Source organism: Andrena cerasifolii, chromosome 1 (genome assembly GCF_050908995.1).
Source record: "Andrena cerasifolii isolate SP2316 chromosome 1, iyAndCera1_principal, whole genome shotgun sequence".
Classification (NCBI taxonomy): Eukaryota; Metazoa; Arthropoda; class Insecta; order Hymenoptera; family Andrenidae; genus Andrena; species Andrena cerasifolii.
In genome coordinates this window covers 19,522,060-19,543,731 of record NC_135118.1, presented here as the reverse complement: position 1 = coordinate 19,543,731, position 21,672 = coordinate 19,522,060, and the positions used below count along the sequence as shown (strand labels likewise).

Below are 21,672 nucleotides of genomic sequence, written 5' to 3'. Positions count from 1 at the left end.
CCTAATTGTCACGTTAGCTGTTAATGGCCGATTTCTTAACGAGAGAAAATTCTCTTCAGGTATTGATCATCGGCGGTGGCCCCTGCGGGCTCCGTTCTGCGATAGAGGCGCAGTTATTGGGGGCGAAGGTGGTGGTCGTGGAGAAAAGGGACCGCATGTCCAGAAACAACGTCCTCCACCTATGGCCGTTCGTTATCCAGGACCTCCGCGGCCTCGGCGCGAAGAAGTTCTTCGGGAAATTTTGCGCCGGGTCCATCGATCACATCAGCATCCGGCAGCTTCAGTGTATATTGCTCAAAGTCGCTTTGATCCTCGGTGTTGAGTTCCACGAGAACGTAAGCTTCGATTCTTTGATACCGCCTCCGGAGAACCAGGAAGAAGGCAGTGAGTAGTTCACCTCCCTCTTCTAAACGTGTAGTCGACCCTTTCTGATCGCGTAACCGACCCTCCGACACGTGAAAGCTTCCTGACCCGTAATGCCCTCCACTTCGTTTCGGCACACATTACCGAATAGCGGTGGGTTAAGTTGAAATTAGGTTGAGCTTCTGTAACAGTGAAGTAGAAAGTACAGATATATTCGGGTTATAATTGAGGACCTTGCAGCGATTTTCAACAGTTTTTGAGTTATGGTGTGTAATATAAGTATGTAAAAAAATCTATATCGTTTCGTGTACGTTTGATGCAAAGCCGATAGTAAAGGAGTGATTTATTGCAAATAAAGGAAAATATTAATACTTCTAATTTATATTAATATTAATATTTCTAATTCATATTAATATTAATATTTCTAATTTATATTAATATTAATATTTCTAATTTATTTCAATATTAATATTTCTAATTTATATTTATATTAATATTAATATTTCTAATTTATATTAATATTAATATTTCTAATTTATTTCAATATTAATATTAATATTTCTAATTTATATTAATATTAATATTTCTAATTTATATTTATATTAATATTAATATTTCTAATTTATATTAATATTAATATTTCTAATTTATATTAATATTAATATTTCTAACTTATATTAATATTAATATTTCTATTTTTATTTATTTGCATCAAACGTGCACCAAACGATTTAGAATTTTTATATTTATATTAATATTAATATCAATATTTCTATTTTGATTATAGAATATTTTTTCGCCAAAAATAAAAATAAAAACTTATCAACTCAATAGCTATTCTGTGAAAATATATATATTTCAATTAACGTTCTCATCCCATTTTGAGGCCGAAACGCAAAAAATAAACCTATTTACTCCTATTTAGTGTTCTCTTTTTAATATTAACTCAAAGCAATAAGTTTCTAAAAAGTTTTCACTAATTTACTCGAAGTTGGTAAAGTTGGAGCTGCACTCTTGCCACAAGGTGCTCAATTGTGTTCAGCCCTTCCTAAGCTATTTACCTGAAGAAACTTTTCTTAAAAAACATCTCACCTCTAAATATTCCAGAAATCGGTTGGAGAGCAAAAGCAACGCCGGCCGATCATCCAGTCTCCCAATACGAGTTCGACGTTCTGATCGGCGCAGACGGTAAAAGGAACACCCTGGAGGGCTTCAAGCGTAAAGAGTTTCGGGGGAAGCTAGCCATCGCCATAACGGCGAACTTTATAAACAAACGGACCGAGGCGGAGGCTCGGGTAGAAGAGATCAGCGGGGTAGCTTTTATTTTCAATCAGAAGTTCTTCAAGGAACTATACCAGGAGACGGGCATCGATCTAGAGAACATCGTCTATTACAAGGACGACACTCATTACTTCGTGATGACTGCCAAGAAGCACAGTCTCATCGACAAGGGAGTCATTCTGCAGGTATAGACATTCTACGCGTATCGCCCGGATTCCCGGTGCCGTTTCTAGAACGTGGAAGCGCTCGCGTATGACCATTGAACGTTAATGGTGGTTTGTATGGTGCTTAGGACCACGCAGACACTGCCAAGCTGCTCGCCAAAGAGAACGTGGATCGCGAGGCATTGATGCTTTACGCTCGAGAGGCGGCCGAATTCTCCACGGAATACCAGATGATGGACATGGAATTCGCGGTGAATCACTACGGTCAACCAGACGTGGCCATGTTCGATTTCACGTCGATGTACGCGGCTGAGAATGCTAGCCGTATCCTGGAACGTCGCGGTCACAGATTGCTCATGATACTCGTGGGCGACAGCCTCCTCGAGGTACATCGCGAGTTCTTTATACCCTACAGTTCCTCTTCCACTCCGTGCGCCCGTATTTCCAATCTAATCTTAATCGTTGACCATTGCACAGTGGTGTCCCCAGTGCTCGCTATTCAAAGCTGCTGGTGCTGTCTTTTTATCTTCGAATCGCTTGGTGCATACTGTGCCACAGCAGCCACGCTTAATTGCCCTGTGCAATGGAAGTGTCAGAAACTGAAATGCGACAATTATTCCAGCCCTTTTGGCCAACGGGCTCCGGTTGCGCGAGGGGATTTTTGAGCTCGCTGGACGCCTGCTGGGCGATCAAGCAATGGGGCGCCTCGATGTCGCCTCTGGAAGTAATTGCGGAGCGAGAATCGATTTACAGACTACTCGGGCAGACCACGCCGGAAAATTTAAACAGAGATTACGCCGCGTACACGCTGGACCCTCACACCAGGTATAACGCACTACTTTGGTAACGTAACGTTCCTGCGCTATATAGGTCACGTTAGGTCCAAACATCTGTATACATTAAGTTAGCCCAGCGTATCCGGATCTATACGGCCGAGATTTGTACGCGTGCACACTTTAGTTGTAAACTCGCATTTAAATAAAAAAAGGTATCAATGAAGACGCGTGCGTGCGAAGTTTGTAAACTGCTTTAAAGTCGAGGCTTCCAAGCGTTTATACTTTTTCCATGTCAGAGTAACTCGTGGCCCGCGCGGCTCTTCGCGTAGCTGTTGAATTTTCGTTCACTGTCAAACATGATACTCGATGCTCAGCGTCATTTATTTTCCCCGATAATTGTCTTCTCGCTGTCTTCTCTTTAAGATACCCAAATCTGAATGTATCCTCTGTAACTCCAATGCAAGTGCGAAGTCTCCTCGATACAGATGATCCCGACAGCATCAAGCCCCCCGTGCAATCGGACGTTGATATCCCCAAGAAACGTCGCCGTCGCGGTGAGTATTTCTTCCGCGGCGCTCTGCGGTACAGCCGAACAACCGCTGGCATTAGTTGAATCACGATTTATCCCGCAGACCTACGTGGAGACTGTCAAGTGCATCCAGATATGCTGCTCCGCTGGCTGCAGAAGCAGGTCGCTCTCTACGACTCGGTTAAAATAGAGGACATGGGGGCCTCCTTCAAGAACGGCCTGGCTATTTCTGCGATCATTCACAGATACCGCCCGGACCTAATCGATTTCCACAGCCTGCAGCCAGACGACGTGACGAAGAACAACCAGGTGGCCTTCGACGTTTTAGAGAAGGAATTGGGCATACCACCTGTAAGCTATTTAATTGCAGCGTGAACTCTCAACTCGGGAGAATTATATTCAGACGTGTTAAATATTGAATTTTGCAGATAATGACGGGAGAGGAAATGGCCCAGTGCGACGTTCCTGACAAGCTCGCCATGTTCTCCTATCTGACGCAGATTTACGAGGTTTTCCGCGGCGAAATCCCCTACATCAGGCACCCGAAACTAGTAAGTAGATTCGCGCGGTAATAGGAAGAGGTCCAGAGATTTTTTAACGTATATTCCGTGTTTTATAGTATTCGGTATCATGTTCGAAATCAGGGGCGAAACGTTTACCATCGCCAGAATACATACCGCTAACCGAGACATATCCTCCAAGCCCAAGAACGCCCGATCCTTCGTCCCGTAGGAGTCGTACTCCGTCATACATCGTTCATGACCGAGGAGCAGAACCATTCTCATGTCCCAATCCTCGAATTGCCTCTCGAGAAAGTGTCAGGTGGTTAGACTGTAATAATAATAGAATCGAAGCGCTAGAAGGAGATTCCTCGGGAACGGACGGCAGATTTCTGATAAGCTGGATAAGAGATAAGCTTCGGAGTAACATGTTCGCATCGTCCTTGAAGAGATTATTCAAGCCTGCGAATAATTTCCATAGAAAATGCCGCAAGTGTTGTCGTATGGGGAACAGTAAAGTTAACGAGCCAACATTCAATTCTAATCTCCATTCCTCTTAGATTACCGTAACGATGCCCGGTCTGCGTTATTGTGTAACGATACATTGCTCGTGTTTCATGAAGGAACCCGAAAACGAGGAAAGGCCCGCTCATAGTAAACAATTGAGCCAATTAACGCCTGACCAAAAGGTTCATTTGCTCGACCGTATCGCCAGGCAGGACAGTGCAACGAGAACGAGACACTCACGATCCAGACATAACGAAAATTTAAACCCCGCGGACAAGAAGGGGGACACTATTAGCCGACGTTCTCGAAAGAGACGCAGCACAGAGAAAATGGGAGCGACAGTGGTAAGTTCTCTTTCGTTGAAAGTCGGAGTATCAACTATCGTAACAAAAATTAGAGGGCACAGAAAGACATTTTTGCCCATAAATTTTTAATCATACGTACACATATTTCTGAAGCTTTTAGTTAGCAGACGATGGTTAAAGCATTCATTTTATACTTCACTTTGAGATCAACACTTCGCATTCACTGATCCAGAATTTTTCGATCACACTATTGTAGGTTTACTGGGATTTTTTGTTTGTATACGATAGAACCAGATGTACTGGCAGATTCAAAGAGTCGGGGTTAAATGCGAAGTGTTCAGTCACATATTTAACGCTTTATGGAATAAAGTACAATAATGGTGCGAGCTTCTGTAATTGCAGTCCGCATATGAAGATATTCCATGAGGTGTTACATATTGAACACTAACATCCCATACACACGCGTAAGACTTACAATGCTTATATCCTATAGTCACGGTGGCAGAAGATTGAAGCACTTATGTATCGTGGGATAATCGTATCGTTGTTAATCATAATTATTGGAGTTACCATTGCCGTGGTGCAGAAGGAAGTTCTTACATTCTAATCGCTTCGCATAGTCGACCAAAGTATCAGTGGAAATATTGCGAGAAACACTATCGGTTATGTTGTAAAACCTTTTCTATATCTATATCTATGTCTATGTTATAATATATTTGCTACGCCAGCTTTTGTATTCGTCCTATTTACTAAAATCACTTAGACCGGATAGATTGTAATAGAACTCCTCCCCAGTATGTTATAATCGAATGCCCCGTTAGAAAATAAATCTAGGCCTACTTTTTAAAAATAAACAAACGGAATGAAAACTTGTAACTTAGCCGAACCTGAGCCAGAGAACCCTCGATCTTCGTCTGCCCTGTTTGTGATCGTACCGATTTCAATAGATAGTTAAACCACGTAACATAAGCTGTCCATACGTTGTATCATCTAAATAGTTTGCAAAATCAGAGCTAAATTGGCAAACAAGAGAGGCGCGCTAAGATCCCCGATGTTTGAATTAATGTCAACGCTGTACGTGTTTTGCGGTGCATGTGAAGGAGGAAAGGCAGAAGAGACTCGAGGACATAGAAAAGAATCGTGTGGAGCGTATGAGAAGACGGCAATATTTGCGAAAAATGGCGACACAGCAATTCTACAAAAGTATGCAGATGCTGCAAGCGAACGCGAAACGCGAGAAAGACGAGCCGTTCGAAGATTACTCGATATTCTTGTACCGCCAAACAGCGCCGGATTTCAAGGATAGAGTGAAATATCTAGAACAGAAAATCTTGTACCCAGTAAGCTGGACAGAGTGAATGATTTTGGGATTGTAAAATGTCTCTGTTTTTTTTTTCTTCTTTTTTGATTGTTGTTTTAAGTAAACCTTTAACAAAACAATCGCGCGAACTCCAGGAATGTGATTATCGTACTCATCCAACAATATACTAATGGGAGATATAATAGGTACTTGATGACGCAATCAATTTTGTATGTATCATTCGTTTACATACTAATTCACATCATTGTAACAGGCGTTCTTCTTCTTTTGTTATTTTCCACTATAAATTAATGACAGGTGTGTTGACTAATGATACGAAAGGGATCGAGAACTTCGAATTACGTGCATGCGATGCGAACATCAATAATACTTGGAGAGACAAAGACTTCCATTCACATTACTAACTAAAAGAGGGTGTTCATAATATCGACAGAATGAATTTATATACTTTTAAAAGATCTGTCACACTAATATTACACATTACGAAGGAAACAAGTGAGATATGCTAATTTATTACAGCTTCAAATGTATATTAATAAATTTCTGGGTTTTTTTTTCTATATATATGTACTGCGACTATAAATTATATTGCATTTCTGCTTGTTTATAAGTTTCATGGATTTGTGATCGTCTTCACGTTTTACCATCCACTAATTCCGTTTATTTCAAACTGCGAATTCCTTCTAGGACAGGGAACCCAAGATACACGCTGGTCACCGTAGAAACAGCATCGACGAGGAATTTTCCGGGAGAATAAAAAATATCGAGGACAAACTGAAAGGATCTGCTCCGTCCGAGAAGAAACCAAGAGATCTTCTGCGTGCCATTGGTTCGTATCTAAGTGCCGTATTTCATCAGTGTTGTTACTGCAAATACTCCTTGCTGTATACGTGCTCCGCTTGCAAAGCGCCCGTACATAATTCTGGCATTGCACCCTACAGGTAAAATCGAGAAAACTGATTGGAACGTGAAGGAGATTGAGAAGAAAATCGAGGAGAGTAAGATGGGTCGTTCCGCGCGACACGACAAAGTAGAACGCGTGCCTAAATGGAGTCGAGAACAGGTTGGCATACAGAAATATCAGTAGTAGTCGATGGTCAACGTTTTTCAGATGTGTATATGCTTAATTCAGTTTTTAGCTCGACAAATCAAGATGGAGAAGAAGGGGCGCGATCAGAAGGATACAGATAGTAAGTACGCTGATATTGACAATACCCTGAAGAATATAGACAGGAAGATCAAAGAGGGTAATGTGCTCGGGTACAATAAAGTCTCAGCTATGGCTGAGCAGTTTTCGAATAAAAGTCAGGACACGGAGCCCAAGATGCAGAAATCGGTAAATACGACTATCCAGAAACTTCAGTACTCGAGGATACGTAGTCAGCAAGGTGTCCGAAGTCTATCATTTGTATCTCGTGCAGTATTTGGTTGGAAGAAAGTCGACTCGTTCTATGTGCCTGTCTGTCTGTGAATACTAGTTCCTACTTCTCCATAGGATTCATAAGAAACGCATTTCGATGAATTAGCATAGTGTACGGTAATTAGTAAACATCCCATAAATCTCATACGCACAGCCTTTTCCTCTACTAAACTATTCACTAAAATATCAGACATCTGTAATATCTTTGTTACGATTTAATATGTCACTAAAAGATTAGAATTTAAGAAACCCATGTGCTGACTAATATTCTTCTGTATCGAAGCGTTGAAGTTGATCGTTACTAATCTCGCGCGTTCAAATTTTTCTCGTAGAACATTAAACCCACGATAACGTTGCCTATACAAGGAGGGTCGGAGATGTGCCATTTCTGTAACAAGAGGGTGTACTTGATGGAGAGACTTAGCGCCGAAGGGAAATTCTTCCACCGCGGATGTTTCCGTTGTGAATATTGTTCTACCTCATTAAGAATAGGTTCGAAGTTCGCCTTATATTTTACAGAATACGTCGCGCAGGTGATTCCGTTTGTTATCCACTGTCTTCTTCAATCGCAGGGAATCACACATTCGATAGGGACAAGAGTGGAGGGCGATTCTATTGCACGCAACACTTCGGCTTCTCAGGAACGATAAAAGCTCGCTCGGAGAAGAAGAAGCTCGCGACGTTAAATAAAGAAAATATACCAAACGCGCCTGTAAACGTGAAGACGCCTGATAAGGTATAGTTCGAACTTTAAATTCTGTGCACAAGTCTGTCGAGGCTGGTGGTATAAATCGGGAACATTATTTCCAGGCGAAGATACCTTTGGAGGGCGTTGTTGGCCTTGACTTGCTCGATCGTGGCCAAACGCCTGAGAGAATAGAGTTTGAGAACTTGGCAGGCATATCGGATGCCGAAGAACCCCAAAGTCAAATGGACGAGGATGAATGGACCGACAGAAATTTCGGTGCTTCCACTGCAGAGATGGGTTCTAGCGATGATATATCAGACATGAGGTAAGTCAGTGTTTTCTCCTGAAAATACAGGTGGAGAGTATCAGAAACTGTTCATCAATATATTATTCTAACAGCGATTCAGATGATAACGAGGTGTACGAGGAGGCGATAGACCAACCATTAACCACTGAGGGAACTCTTGAACTCGCGAAGAATTGGACGTTGCGATACTCCCATCCGCACGCTGCGATGGGACAGTCTGACACCGGAAGTAACGAATACGAGGACTCCAGCGACGAATATACGAATGAAGGTAAGGTGATCTTGTTGAATTCGGGATAAATATATTGCTAGATGGTTCTGATCATTTCTGTTGTTACACAGACGACGAGAGTACAACTGCCACGGAAGACGAAGAAGACATACGCGCTCGGGAGCTGAGAAAGCAGGAGGTTTGGCTGAAACATCCTACCCGCAGTTCCGACACGGACACTGGTTCGGAAACGGAGGTGAAAATCTCACAAGATTCTGTAGATAACGTAACTCAAGAGTCACTTGCACTTCCCCAATCTATTTCTGTGCAAGCCCCTAATTTAATGCCCTCCCAGGAGGCGAATAACAGTGATACCTTAATTGATCAGGACATTGTTGACCCTAAACGTATTCAGAGCTCGTCGAACACAGAGACACTAAGGACTGATATATTAACAGCAAATACGGGTCAACAAGTAGGGAACACATCCCGGAGCGAAGCATGTGGAAGCATAATTCCAATACTTGATTTCTCCTTAGATTTAATTTCAGCTGACGCGGTAAATAATATCGCCAATACAGGCCCCTCTTTAGGCACTTCCAATCGTTTGGTCGGGGAAGGTTATTTAAATAAAAGTGATAACATGGAAGAATGTATTGCAGAGCGTGAGAGTGTAGTCGAGGGAAATGTTCTTTCGAGTGCAAATAGAATCGAGGAAGTCCCAAATGCATTGGCAAACGAAGATGAACGTAGTCAGTCTAATTCTGAACTGAATCGCATCGGCAGCAATGAATTAAGCGATAAAATAATTTTCATAAATGACGATTCTATAATCAACTTTGTCCGTAACGAATCAACTCGAAACATAATTTCTGTGAATAATGAATTGAATGATGTACCTTCTGGTTTAGTCGTAACTTCAGAAACAAGTAATACATTGGATACTGAACTGCAAACAGCGTTTGCAGGAATTATGCTTCCAGATGCTATTCCAGTTAGTCAGACTAGTTATGATAATACAATGCTGCTTAACACCGAAGAAAGTGGAAGTTTCAAGGAGAAACTACCGGATCTGATTACTTCTTCCCCGAGTCGCAGTCGACAATCATCGCCATCCTCCTCGTCTGAAATTTACAAGTCGACCGAAACTTTGTACGATGAATTGTACATGTCTGATACTCTGGACAAAAGCAGTGCAGAAGAATTGGAGTCAGATGACTCAAGAAAGTGTGAGGGATTCGGAGGTGACGTGCTGAACAAAAAGGGGAATAAACTAAAACTGTTCATAAAAAACCTCGAACAAATTCCACTTGTAACCATCACTTCGCCGTCGCCTACGAACGAAAGGCCATCAGAAAAGGCGTCTGTGGAAGTTACAAAATTAACGGTTCCCAAAAAAGTTCTTCACCAACCAGTCCAATCTGACGGAAACAGTTCGTTTGACAAGTTGAAGCGAGACTTGCGGCAGAGGAAAGCGAGAAACAAAATTCCGGTGGGTGAACTTCGACCACTGTCCACGGAAAATGCTCAGAAGAAGATGAATAAGTATTTTGTACAGGAGACGAAACAAAAGACGAAGACTCGAAATAAGAATTCGCCTGACGTGGAAATTGTTGAATTAGACATTAAACCCAAGTTGTCTACGAAGGTTGAAGCGAAAGATATAATGAAATATTTTGCAACTGCAAAAGCTGGATCTTCTGAGAACTTAGCAGCTATCGGCGACAGGGAAGTTAAGAATAAGGATGATATAAGCGTGAGCATGGGTGACAACAATATTGACGCTATTAATATCCAGATTGAAGAAATAGAACCGAAGGGTGAACTATTTTCAATTGATACCGAAGACATAGAACCTAAACTACATTTCCAAGCTCCGCCCACGAATTTATGTTTGGAAGGCACGGATAAACAAAATGAGGTAGTAGGGAATGGAAATAAAGGAGAAGAACGTAAGTCATCTCTTCAAAGATCAGATAATGAAATTTCTACACGTCAAACATATTCTATAAGCGAAGGGAACATAAATTTAGAACGGAGTACCTTAGAAAGTAAGGTACATGGAGATAAGACAGAAAACACAGTCGACTCTCGTGAAGATATTAAAAGTGAAGCGAGACAAACAGTGTTAACTCCACTACTTGACAATATCGCCATGAACGTCAACTTACGTGAAGATAAAACAGCTACCACGGTTAATTCTCATAAAAAAGTTGAAACTAATGCGAAACAGGTAACGCTGACACCACAACTCAATAAAGTTAAGGTAACACATATTGATAAAACTAACGCTATGTATGCAAGCGACAGTACACTAAACACGAGAAAAGAAACTGCTAATGAAGCCGGTGTGTTACATAAGAACTCAAAATCTTCTTACGAGTTAACAAGCTTTCCATCTGAATTGCTCGCAAAAGTTAAAGTTGTCGAACAAATCATTGAAGCGCCGAAACAGGCGGACAAAATAAATATAGGTAATAATACAGTTTTATCGGATGCAGTGGACGAAGCTCCAAAGAGACCAGAAAGAAAGCATGTACAACACGAATTAAGTTCTTCGGCGAAATCTCCTATTTGCAGTGTGCAATCTATTCCTGAAATTCCAGCGAGAAAAAGATCTGCGAAAAGGAGATCTGTCGTTGCCCCTTTATTAGAAGAATCTACCTCCACTGTGCAATCAAGTTCTACCATAATCAATGAAAGATTAACTGTACCAGACATTGTTACTGATACAGACAGAAATACAATACACACAGGAACCAATGAGCTACAACATTCTGTTGGAGTAGCCGGCAATAGTAATGAAGCGAACGAACTTTCGAATACAATAGGAAACACTTCTGCGGAACAGAAACATTCTCATCCCGCGAAGTCTCTTCCATCAATGAAATCCGACCAATGTGAATCTACGAAATCCATACCTCCTAAGAATGATCGATCGAGGAAAGATAAATGTGTAGTGTCTTAGCGCATGTAGAGCAATTAATTCATACAACATATACGAGTGCATTAAGTATGGCGAACCAATCTATGAACACGCTTGTTATATCTCTGCGAGAGTGTACTTTTCAGTTTTACGGTTTACATTTAGGGAAATTCTGTGAGATATGTTAATAAAGTAAAAAAACATAGATATTACTTGTACGTTGGCTGATGGTGATGTATCTTTTTAAAGTACCCAAGGCCATTGACAAAAAGGTAAAGACATTTTTATATATGATTGGAGTGATCTATTCGACTAATTTGAAATTAACAGTGACTCAAACCGATTAATTGTTTGTGCTTGGTTTAGTGTTTATGCTGAAACTGGCAATGTAACTTACCAATTCATATTAATTTTCAAATTACCACCAGCCAATACTTTATTAAAAATCTCACTATGTCAGTCAGGAATATTATACGTGTTTTTAATACGTTCATATCGCTGTTAATTCTTTTACTATCACGCTATCAACCTGCGGCAAGCGAAAATAGTTAAAGATAGTTGATAAACTTCCACGTACAGAGGATTGTTATGATCTACTGCATTGTATTTCTTGGCATTTCATTTTCCGTTTCACTAATACACTAAAAATGAGTTTCTGTTTTGTAGTAACACCTGATGTTTATGCTATCGTCTTTCGTCTATTAACAGTTATCTGTTCTCCGCAGGTTGCCTCTAACGATGGTACGTCAGAAGAGAGCGAGGAGAACTCGGCCACAGAAATATCAACCGACTCCGAATTTGAGCACGATGGCACCACTCCTACCCAGCACGAAATCCCGGAAATAACGATCAACGATTCCTACGTCCGCAAGACCAGAGGGCACTACGTAGAAGCTAAGAAAGTTCAAGTGAAGAGCAAAGTTATATCGTCAGTAAATGGAAACCTAAAGCAGGATAGAGATCCGGGCGCGAAGCCACAGTTAATGAAAACGGACCATACTGTGAATCCTTCTCGCACAGAGAAGGAAAGTAACTCAAATGTACCAGGGTCCAACAGTACAAACAGAGCTCCATTACTAAACCCACGTAAAGGGGACTATTTATTGAATCGAACTCACTCTACGGAAGGTATTGCATCTAAATTGTCTTTGGAGCTGAAGAAGAAATACTTGCTTGGCAGCGCAGCTTTCGGAGGTTCCGTCATGAAGTCTGGGTCAGCGTCAAACGTGGACACTCAGTTACGAAACCTGACAGATGCCATTTCTCAGCATCAGAAGCTGTTGAATCCAGCTCCGGAGCCGAGTCCTACGATGCAAGCGTTCCTGCAGGGAACGAGCAAACTACGGTCGAGCAATACTCAACTGTCTCTGATATCGCCCACGAATCTGTTCTCAGCATCACCCGCGCGAACACGCACCGTCAACGGTTCCCCCCAGAATCTATTGAACAACGACAATCCCATTTACAAAGCTAGGATTTTGCCTGAAATATCCAAGACCCAGCTACCAGATTTAGTGAAGGAGACAAGTATTCTTAAGTCAAAGACCGCTCCTAGTATAGTTTGTAACGAGTCCAAGAACGCGGCTGAGAAAGAGCCGAGTAAGGAGCAAGTGGCATCTAGTCAAGTGAGCGCGACGGTTAAAAGCTCGGAGGTATTGGAAAACGTGAAGAACTCTCAGAAGGTGGAAAGCAATTTTACAGCGAATGTAGATGAAACGAATGGTTTTCGGCCGCGAAGCCCTCTGCACGAGACCTCCATCATCGTGCCCCAAGTGGACTGGAGTAAGAACAAGGAGAAGACAAAGGAAGCCGCTAGCTCTGGAGATTCAGAAATAGACAGCGATTCCTTGTCGTCCAGCGACGACGAAGCGGAGCAGAGGAAGCAGAACCAGCAACTGCTCACTGCGAACTTGTCCCCTCCGCGTTTACAGATTCACAGCACAGACGGGGATCTACTGTTGGACGAGGAGGCGGACAAATGTAAAGACTTCGACGACGGCCAGTCATTCGAACCTGACTCCATAGAGTATTCGCTATTACGAGACAAAGAGTTGAACAGGAACATCACCGCCGCAGCTCCAGACTCGATTGTTCGCGTGAACAAAACGTCGCTTGAGCTGGAACTGGTGAAGAACGAGATCGAACAGTTAGAGTTGCAGGACGATGGTAAGAAGAGCGCCAGTAATTGCAGTAGCCCGACCTCAGTAGCCTCTGCTGTGTCCAACAAGCACGACGACTCCGAAGAGAATGATGTAACTACGGCAGCACTTACCGAGACTGAGTTCTCGGAGTGGGCTCGAGATGGAGAGGTTCTGGTCTCGGACGACTTGCGAGACGTGGAGTTCAACATCAATCCCGAATATATAACCACGAGAAGGAACGCTACCAAATTATCCGATTCTACCAAGATTAGTTACACTCCCATCACGATAGCGAAACAGGAGGACCTAACAGACATGGACTTGGATTCCTTCAAATTGGATAGGCAAATGGACATTCCTACGAACAATACGTCGAAGCTTCTGGCCAATGGCGAGAACATAGACTTCATGGATACTGATAACGACTCGCTGTTGGATGATAGTCTGCAGGACGCTTCGAATATGGTGATGCTGAAGAACAGAGGGTACGTCGAGTTCGTGAACATTAAGAGCACACCTATGCCAGTGGTTACAAGGGACAAATTGCACATTGACGCTCCTATAGCTAAATTGGAATTGGAGAATGATTCGGAAGAAGAAGCGTACTACGACAGAAACGTGATAGAGATAAACCCAGTCACGATGGACGACGTAATGAACAAGTTAAATGATGTCGCGAACAAATTGAAGAACGAAGCTGCAGCAAACACGGAGACAAAGTCGAACGGCGGGCAAAAGGACCAGCCTGTTGCGGAGGCAGTGAACAAGGAACTATTTCACTCGATGGAGGAAGATAGTTTGCTGATCGTCGAGCCAGCTGAAGACACTACGACCAGTGAGGTAATTACAATCCTCGCTAGTCCAGTGAACCCACAAGTCTCCATAGTTCCCACTCAAGCTCAAGCACCAATTCAGGAAGAGCAAGCAAAAACAGTCGCGGATTCTAGTAATCCTGATTACCTGGAGTACGTGAAGCGCCTACAATCTAGGATCGCTGAGTTCAGCAACGCCAAAGACTCTATAGACATCAGGAAATCAAAGAGGAAAAATTCGAAGAGTTCTATACAAGCTCGTACCGCCGAAATGATAGCTGAAGAAATCAAGAGCCAGGAGACTGCGGTGAATAATAGTTTTAATTCTCCAACTACCTCAAGAAAGTTGGAAGAAATTACAAGGGAGAGGTCTAAGCAGAAGAACGTGATACAAGACTTGTTGATGGACAAAGTAGAGGCCCATAAACAGAAGTCCGCAGAGAAGAAAGCAAGAAGAGCTGCCAGGGCGTCCTCTTTCAATTCTACCCCTGTTCTATCACCAATAAGGCCACCGGCTCTCAATGCTTCTCCTGTTAATAGATTTGTACCCACGCCCATGGTAACACCGACGAACAGTCCTCTGCGAACTACTTTTGCTGAGGCTAAGAAATCTCTGGAAACAGAAACGTCTCGAGAGCCACAGCAGTTTGTTTGGAAGACGGAGACTGGAAAGGACGCGTACAGTGAAAATGGCAGAAGTGAGATCCAGCCTTCTGAGAATGCCGCATCAGTCAAGGCAGATAACGAAGCAGAGAAGATGTTTAGGACACCGATTGCGCCACCAAGGTTAAAACATGAAGAGGCGAAGAGAACAGCAGAGAAGGCCCGGCAGGATGCTAGAGAAAGAGCTAGATTGAAGAGCGACGAGGACTTAGGTCTCAGCCCGGGAGACAGGATTAAGGAACTGAGGATGAAGGTGGCACGAAGGCAACTCTCGATGGAGGAGAAGAAGAGTAAAGAGGATGTGCCATCTGAAGCTCGACCGAGACTTTATAGTTTTGGAGCAAACAAAACTGGTTTGAAGCTGCAGACGAGCAAGAGCACGGACAATGTGAAGGCTATAGCAGAGGCAATAAATATCTCAGGTCTGACCGTTGCCAATGCAAAATCAATGGACGAGCTGCTACATACTGGTAACCCTCCGAAATCGAAGAATGACTCTGCTACTGTTTTGAAAAGAGACAAGAAACAGAAAACCAAGGATCCAGAAAGAAGGAAAAGCATCATTCAAGCGGTGTCAGATTTCTTCTTCAAAAAGGAGTCCTCACCTTCGCCGTCCAATCAGAAAGACAAATTGTCTATGTTCCGCCTGACATCTAAATCGAAAAGCAAAGTACGTACGCAGTCTCTCTTCCCTTTGGTACACTCTACGTTTCTCCCATTGTATAGAGCGAACGTATTCCTGACTTTCTCTCCACTAATTGGATTCTAAAATGTTTCAGTTATGTAAATCGTATTCGGAAGGGTCAGATGTAAGCAACTCATAAGTCATTGATACTAATTTTTCCAGTATTAGCTTTCTTATGCCACTATTTGTATTCGCTATTGTATATCGTGCAGGTACTATAATTTTATTTTCGTTTGCTGCATTTTCTCGTCTGCTTTCAAAGGGTAACACATTAATCAGCATAAGCTGTGTTAAACTTTATTTATAACGTAGAGTTGTTGAGTTCTTGTAGTAACCATTTTCCTGGACAGCAAGCATGCTATTCGTTAGCATATATAGATTACTTATTTCAGTACGTTCATCCTTTGTATGCTTTAATCAAATTGCTCTTAACACGAGCGTACAAATGTAAATGTTGAGAAAGTATTGTTTGTAGAAAGGCGAATGAGAGGTTTCCTTAATTTCTTGTTAAGCTTCCTCGCAATGTACAATTCAATTTATTACACTATCAATCGGATATTTATATGTGTCAGATGTTAAATGCCAGATCTATGTTAGTTACATAATCATATATGTTCAATTAAGTGTGTGTGTGTGTGTTTTGTAACTGCGTTAACTTTATGTGGTTGAGCTTACACTAGTTTAATAGTGTCTTTTTATCATTGCAGTTTCTATTTTCAATGTTGAAACTATATGTTTTAATTTCAGAAGCGATCTAACTTTTTCATATCTATCAAACGTAGTGTTATATGAAAAGCAGTATTACAGAAAATTCTTTTTTCAGCTTGATAAGATCGCACCGCCAAAGACTAATGCAAGACCAAAAAGTGTTTGCGAGAGTATGCTCACAAGAAACGTCCTAAATGAGAATCCACCGCCAATTCCACCGCCTCCGCTTAATTACACCATTCCTACTTCACAAGTATCAGGTATTAATGACATCAATATATCACATACATATATCAAGTAAAAGAAGTTTGTTTCTCACACTTTGTATTGAACTTGACAGATGATAGTTTATCAGAAGATGATACAAAGACAACAGCAGTGTCAGCATCGTGCATGCAGAAGGTCACAGTGACAGAAGGATCGTGCAATAGTATTTCTCGTAAATCAAAGACCACTAAACGTATAGCTAGGCAAGCACAATTGAAAAGGTATGCGCACGAGAATATCTTATATTCTCAACACTTAATAATGTAATAATTCCTCGTACAAGAGTCGTTCGAAAATTAAAATTATGGATATTTTAAAGGCTGCGTATGGCTCAAGAAATCCAAAGGAAACTAGAAGAAACGGAAGTGAAACAAAGAGAATTAGAAAGTAGAGGTGTCAGCGTTGAAAAAGCTCTTCGTGGAGAGGGAGGTAAGATGAGCCGCTGTCATTATCAAAGATTTCGATGCAGATATTTAAACGAAGAACGTTTCTAACATCTAGAGTGCTCCGATCGAGAAGAAGCGGATTTACTCAGGGAGTGGTTTGATCTCATGAAAGACCGCACGGAATTGCGCAGATACGAGAAGGAACTTTTGGTACGAGCTCAAGAGGTTCAGCTTGAAGATCGCCACGAAAGACTGCAGCAAGAATTGCGGGAACGTTTAGCTGATGATGGTTAATATTTCAACGCATTACCACGAAGTCTCTCAAACCTCCGTGATCACACCTTCTTACAATCACAAATTGGTCACATGGGGTTCATTGCACCCCAGCGTCATTTTTCAGTTACCATTTTCGTATTTTTCAATCTTTTAACTTTTCGCGCTTGCAGAAAAAAGCGATATTTTCATTTTTATTTTTTTTTTCACGATGAATCCGCTTTGGAGGTCATAAAGACGCGAAATTTGAACTCGAAAATTGCTTTTGGAGTGCGATACACCCGGTGTGATCACGAGGGGTTAAATGTCCTTTTACCAAATCATTTTGCAAAATTTGTTTAAATTTTCCAGATGATAAAAAGACCAGTGCCGACGTGAAAAAGGAAGGGGAGATTTTGACAGAAATGTTGGAGATAGTAGCGAAACGGGATTCGCTGATCGCCCTTTTAGAAGAAGAGCGACAAAGGTGGTGTAAATCTACATGCCAAGCATTAACCCATTTCCCTACACATACAGTTGCCTGTTCCTCGCACGTGCCTAATCTTTTCTCTCACGAATTCAATGAGACATCACTTGTGCTCACTCTGATAGTCATTTTACTCGTATACTTCTTTTTCACTAACGTAATAGAATTCTTTGTTAACAAAGGGCCTTTAACATTTTTCACATCCTGATACTCGTTTTTATTTTTGTATTCGCTTTAATTTTAAAAGTGATACTTAATCATCGCTCGCATTTCATAAGTGCAATAAGATACTATCTCGGATTTGATTTTTTTTTTTTTAATGAATTTTGAATACAACTCGTATCATTATATTATGAAATTTAGTACTAAATATTACCTTTCATTACAATGCAGTACATGTTCTGTTTATATAATCAGAACTAATGAACAGAGTAGCGCTCTCTATACAGTTTCTTTTATTGGCCAGCAATTTTTAATTTATTACGCATGTCATGAAAGCATGGACTCGTTTTTCTTTCTTTTTTTTTTTTTGAGCCCTCTTTCATATTTCAAGTACGCATGGTCATTCCTATATACACTATTTTCTTTACTCTTTTCTTTTACAAAATTTTTTGTTTTCTTTGCATCGTGATAAAGTGGCGTGTTCACGTACATGACTGTATTGTAGTGCCAATGTAAGAATGAATATATTTTAGTTGTACTTAAAACTATTTTTAGCCGTGTACAGAGTTAAAAAATATAGCATCATTAGAATTATAGTGATGTAACTGTTGTTAAATTTTAAGCTGTCCTTTAACAGACACTCCGAAAAGAATAAAATATATTGTTGTATGTGTTTATGGTAATTATTTCCTAAACACATATCTCAACACATATTTAAAAAAAAAAAAAAAGAAACGAATGGAAGTATATTGTATATTTTCACAGACAGAAAGATATTCAATAAATGGTGATTAATAATTTGTTCTCACTCGAAAGGATCATTTAAACATTTTGTTGCTTTTACGTTTAATCGATAATCGTAACCTTTTACCTGCACGAAATATAGCCGTTATCCATTTCAATGACATGAACAATCCGAATGTGACATCTAGCAGTTAATAGAAACGTACTTTTCTTTTAGGTATCAAGATGAAGATCGCGACCTTGAAGCTCAAATGTTGGCTAAAGGCCTCAGATTAACGCCAATTAAAAAATCTGGCCCTAAGTATTCAGTTTAATAGGAATCGCATTATCTGTACATATACTCCATTCTATATTTTTCATTACCGAATTTTAAGAAATGACGAAATTGACGATACTGTAAATAAGAAGCAAACGATAACTAGTATGGTTCGAGTCGTAAGTTGCCTGTAATTTTTAATGCATACCGAATTATACATTGCGTTTTAAGTCTTTTATCGCGTATAAACGAATCACGCTTATACGATATTGGCCTTCGAAGACACGGACCAACCTTTCTGTTTTAAATCACGAACTTAATAGTTTTATTTCGAGTCGCAGACTTCGTAACACGTTTTTAATAACGTTCGTTCATTGACAGTATACACGATTTATGTATTATACATTATGTATTTTGAAATTGCTGGAGCACATGGAATTGTATCATAAACGACACTCGATCTTTATTCCTTAAATCTTAAGGTAAGGCTAATCATGAGCAGAACTATACGATTAATAATATTTATATAATTGTAATGAAAATTATTGCACACATATATCGTGCGACCTGTACAGAAATACAATGTGACATACGGATTTGAAAAAGAACGTTGTGAATACATATATATTTTGTCATTGCGAAACATTTACCATAGTTGTGAAATAATAATTTATCACGGAGAAGAACACTCTGCCTTTTCATGTGAATCGATCGAAATGTAATCATTATACATACATAAATTTGATTATTGCAGACATACGAGGTTGTATTTTGCAATCGAATAGGATAACTAATGATGAAGTGATATAGTAAATACCTTTTGCATTACAATGACGTGCATTACGATATATGTATTATTCGTGTGCATGTATGCGTATATATATATATATACCTGTACGAATAATATCTATATTCCATAATCCAATAAGATGTATAAATCTATTTTTATGTTTACAAAGAGACTGCTGAACAAAATGTACGAGAAATTATGAAATACTGATAAGCCACGAACGTGTAAAGTTTTGTATGAAATATAACTACGATTGGAAAATGAACTTATATTTATAATCAGAAAAGAAGGCGTTAAAGTCAGCCTTCAATTTCCTTTGACATTCATAATAATCTACACAGTCAGTTACATACATCGAAGCGAGCTGCCAACTTTTCTGCCCGAGATGCTAGATATTTAAACAATTAACTGATATGTAAAAACACAATAATAGAGTATACACGCAACTGCAATAAAGAAGTTTCTCTGTAGATTCTAATGGGAAAAAATTTCACAAAATGTAAGTAGGAAGCGTAGCGGTCGTTCTAATCGTCATTGCCATTTAAATAAGAATTTAAATTAATAATCTACCATGTAAAAATATGTCTGTGTATTAGAGAATATTAAAACACCGTTGTAGAAGATGTGCTGATAAGCTATATATAGTTGTAAACCGTTTAGGCTACAGTGAAATTCAAGCAAATAAGATTGAAATGTGAAAAATAAATGTTTCCCTTAAAACTGAGCAATTCTAGGTAACGGTAACTCGAAGCGAAGACTAAAGCATACTAGATAATAATATCTAGTATCATTTAGTTGGACTTCGTGTAATCAACTAAACAGTTTTTCTTTTTAATGTATCCTTATTTAATATTTTCAAGATCGATACTAGTCTTCTCTCGAATCTCTTCCACTGAGAGTAGTCATCAATAGTTGTTGATTTCACGATTCTGCGGTGCAAGAAACTGATCTTGTAGACTTAGTTACCCCTCTTACTACTCTAAATACTTTATACGATGTGCCTCGTAATTATACAAGAAAATAATTAACTGCCTCGGCTTGTCTCTCAATTGTGACGTCCGATCTTAATTTCAAGGAGTCTATTACGATTTTAGCAATCGTGCGTGCCTACAAAGTGGAATTGTGCAACATAAATAATTGAAAGTAAATTGTGCGAATGAGAAATCGACAACCTGTGCGTTCAATTTGATTCTCTCTGACCATCCTTATGAAACCGTTCAACTACGTTACAAGTGAAACTAGTCTCGTTAAAGAAAGTAACTGAAGTAGTATCGTAGCTTGTGCAAAATTGATCTAAGTATGATCCAATCGATCATTACAGCTTCTGTTTATGATTCCGTCAGAATGTTACATATACTTATTTTAGTTAATTGCGCTGTTATATATGTCCATAAAAGAAGCTGCATTTCTTTACTACAGTAAATTATGAATTTATGTATACGTACATCTGTAATTACCATGTATTTACCGTAATAAAATTTAGAACCAGTGTTTTCCAGATGTAATTCATTATTAAAAACTTGTACGATCTCGTCAAATCTTTCGCTCGATCTTTCAGTAATAATTAATGCATACAAGTATTACCTTTTATCTCGATGGAACTGAAGAAGAAATTCCAGTGCATATTCTTCGTTTACACGTAGAAGTTTCAAATTAAGTAGCATAAACCACTTCGTAATCATTGAATCCAACTAATTCCTTCGAACGGTAAGTCAACGTTATCCCAACGAAAAGACGTTACTTGAAACTTTCGAATTCAGGAAGCCCCCGGCTACAAACATTTGAACGCACTACGAAAAGAATCGCGCGGAAGCGGCTCCTTCGAAAGTGATTTTAAAATCTGTGCCGCGATTAAAAAGCCAAAGGCGCATCGCGCTAAGTGACCTATATTTCAATGCTTATTTATTTGCAAACAAAACGTACGCGTGTATATGTAATTGTCTTAATTTAACGTTTAAAATCTATCACGTGATCCCCGTATTTTTAGCGCGCGCCGTTCGTATCGCGAATGTGTAGGGATT

The 21,672-nt window shown here is 40.2% G+C and overlaps 1 protein-coding gene and 1 long non-coding RNA gene across 9 annotated transcripts in view; one reads left to right on the top strand and one right to left on the bottom strand.

The window, feature by feature from the left end:
* Mical (Molecule interacting with CasL) overlaps window positions 1-21,149 on the top strand; it is a 91,973-nt gene extending 70,824 nt beyond the window's left edge. For 2 of the 8 annotated variants that reach the window (XM_076812504.1, XM_076812514.1), the window contains exons 3-26: window positions 60-384; window positions 1,471-1,829; window positions 1,937-2,194; window positions 2,431-2,633; window positions 3,008-3,138; window positions 3,217-3,464; window positions 3,542-3,664; window positions 4,237-4,464; window positions 5,526-5,765; window positions 6,434-6,575; window positions 6,688-6,809; window positions 6,858-7,082; window positions 7,499-7,658; window positions 7,739-7,902; window positions 7,977-8,179; window positions 8,254-8,432; window positions 8,504-8,628; window positions 12,024-15,584; window positions 15,694-15,723; window positions 16,423-16,567; window positions 16,648-16,795; window positions 16,894-17,003; window positions 17,076-17,249; window positions 17,585-18,534. In XM_076812504.1, coding sequence (XP_076668619.1) covers window positions 60-384; window positions 1,471-1,829; window positions 1,937-2,194; window positions 2,431-2,633; window positions 3,008-3,138; window positions 3,217-3,464; window positions 3,542-3,664; window positions 4,237-4,464; window positions 5,526-5,765; window positions 6,434-6,575; window positions 6,688-6,809; window positions 6,858-7,082; window positions 7,499-7,658; window positions 7,739-7,902; window positions 7,977-8,179; window positions 8,254-8,432; window positions 8,504-8,628; window positions 12,024-15,584; window positions 15,694-15,723; window positions 16,423-16,567; window positions 16,648-16,795; window positions 16,894-17,003; window positions 17,076-17,249; window positions 17,585-17,907 — 7,926 coding nt within the window. In that variant the 3' untranslated portion in view covers window positions 17,908-18,534. Of the gene's footprint in view, window positions 1-59; window positions 385-1,470; window positions 1,830-1,936; window positions 2,195-2,430; window positions 2,634-3,007; window positions 3,139-3,216; window positions 3,465-3,541; window positions 3,665-4,236; window positions 4,465-5,525; window positions 5,766-6,433; window positions 6,576-6,687; window positions 6,810-6,857; window positions 7,083-7,498; window positions 7,659-7,738; window positions 7,903-7,976; window positions 8,180-8,253; window positions 8,433-8,503; window positions 8,629-12,023; window positions 15,585-15,693; window positions 15,812-16,422; window positions 16,568-16,647; window positions 16,796-16,893; window positions 17,004-17,075; window positions 17,250-17,584; window positions 18,535-18,822 lie in introns of those variants that run through there. The other 6 variants (XM_076812538.1, XM_076812558.1, XM_076812522.1 and 3 more) reach the window with 6 other exon arrangements.
* Window positions 312-21,592, bottom strand: LOC143369310 (uncharacterized). Its single transcript, XR_013085373.1, has 3 exons — window positions 21,236-21,592; window positions 3,791-3,944; window positions 312-545 (listed from the first exon to the last, which is right to left on the bottom strand). It is a non-coding gene; the product is annotated as an uncharacterized LOC143369310 (long non-coding RNA).
* Window positions 21,593-21,672: the final 80 nt, after the last annotated feature.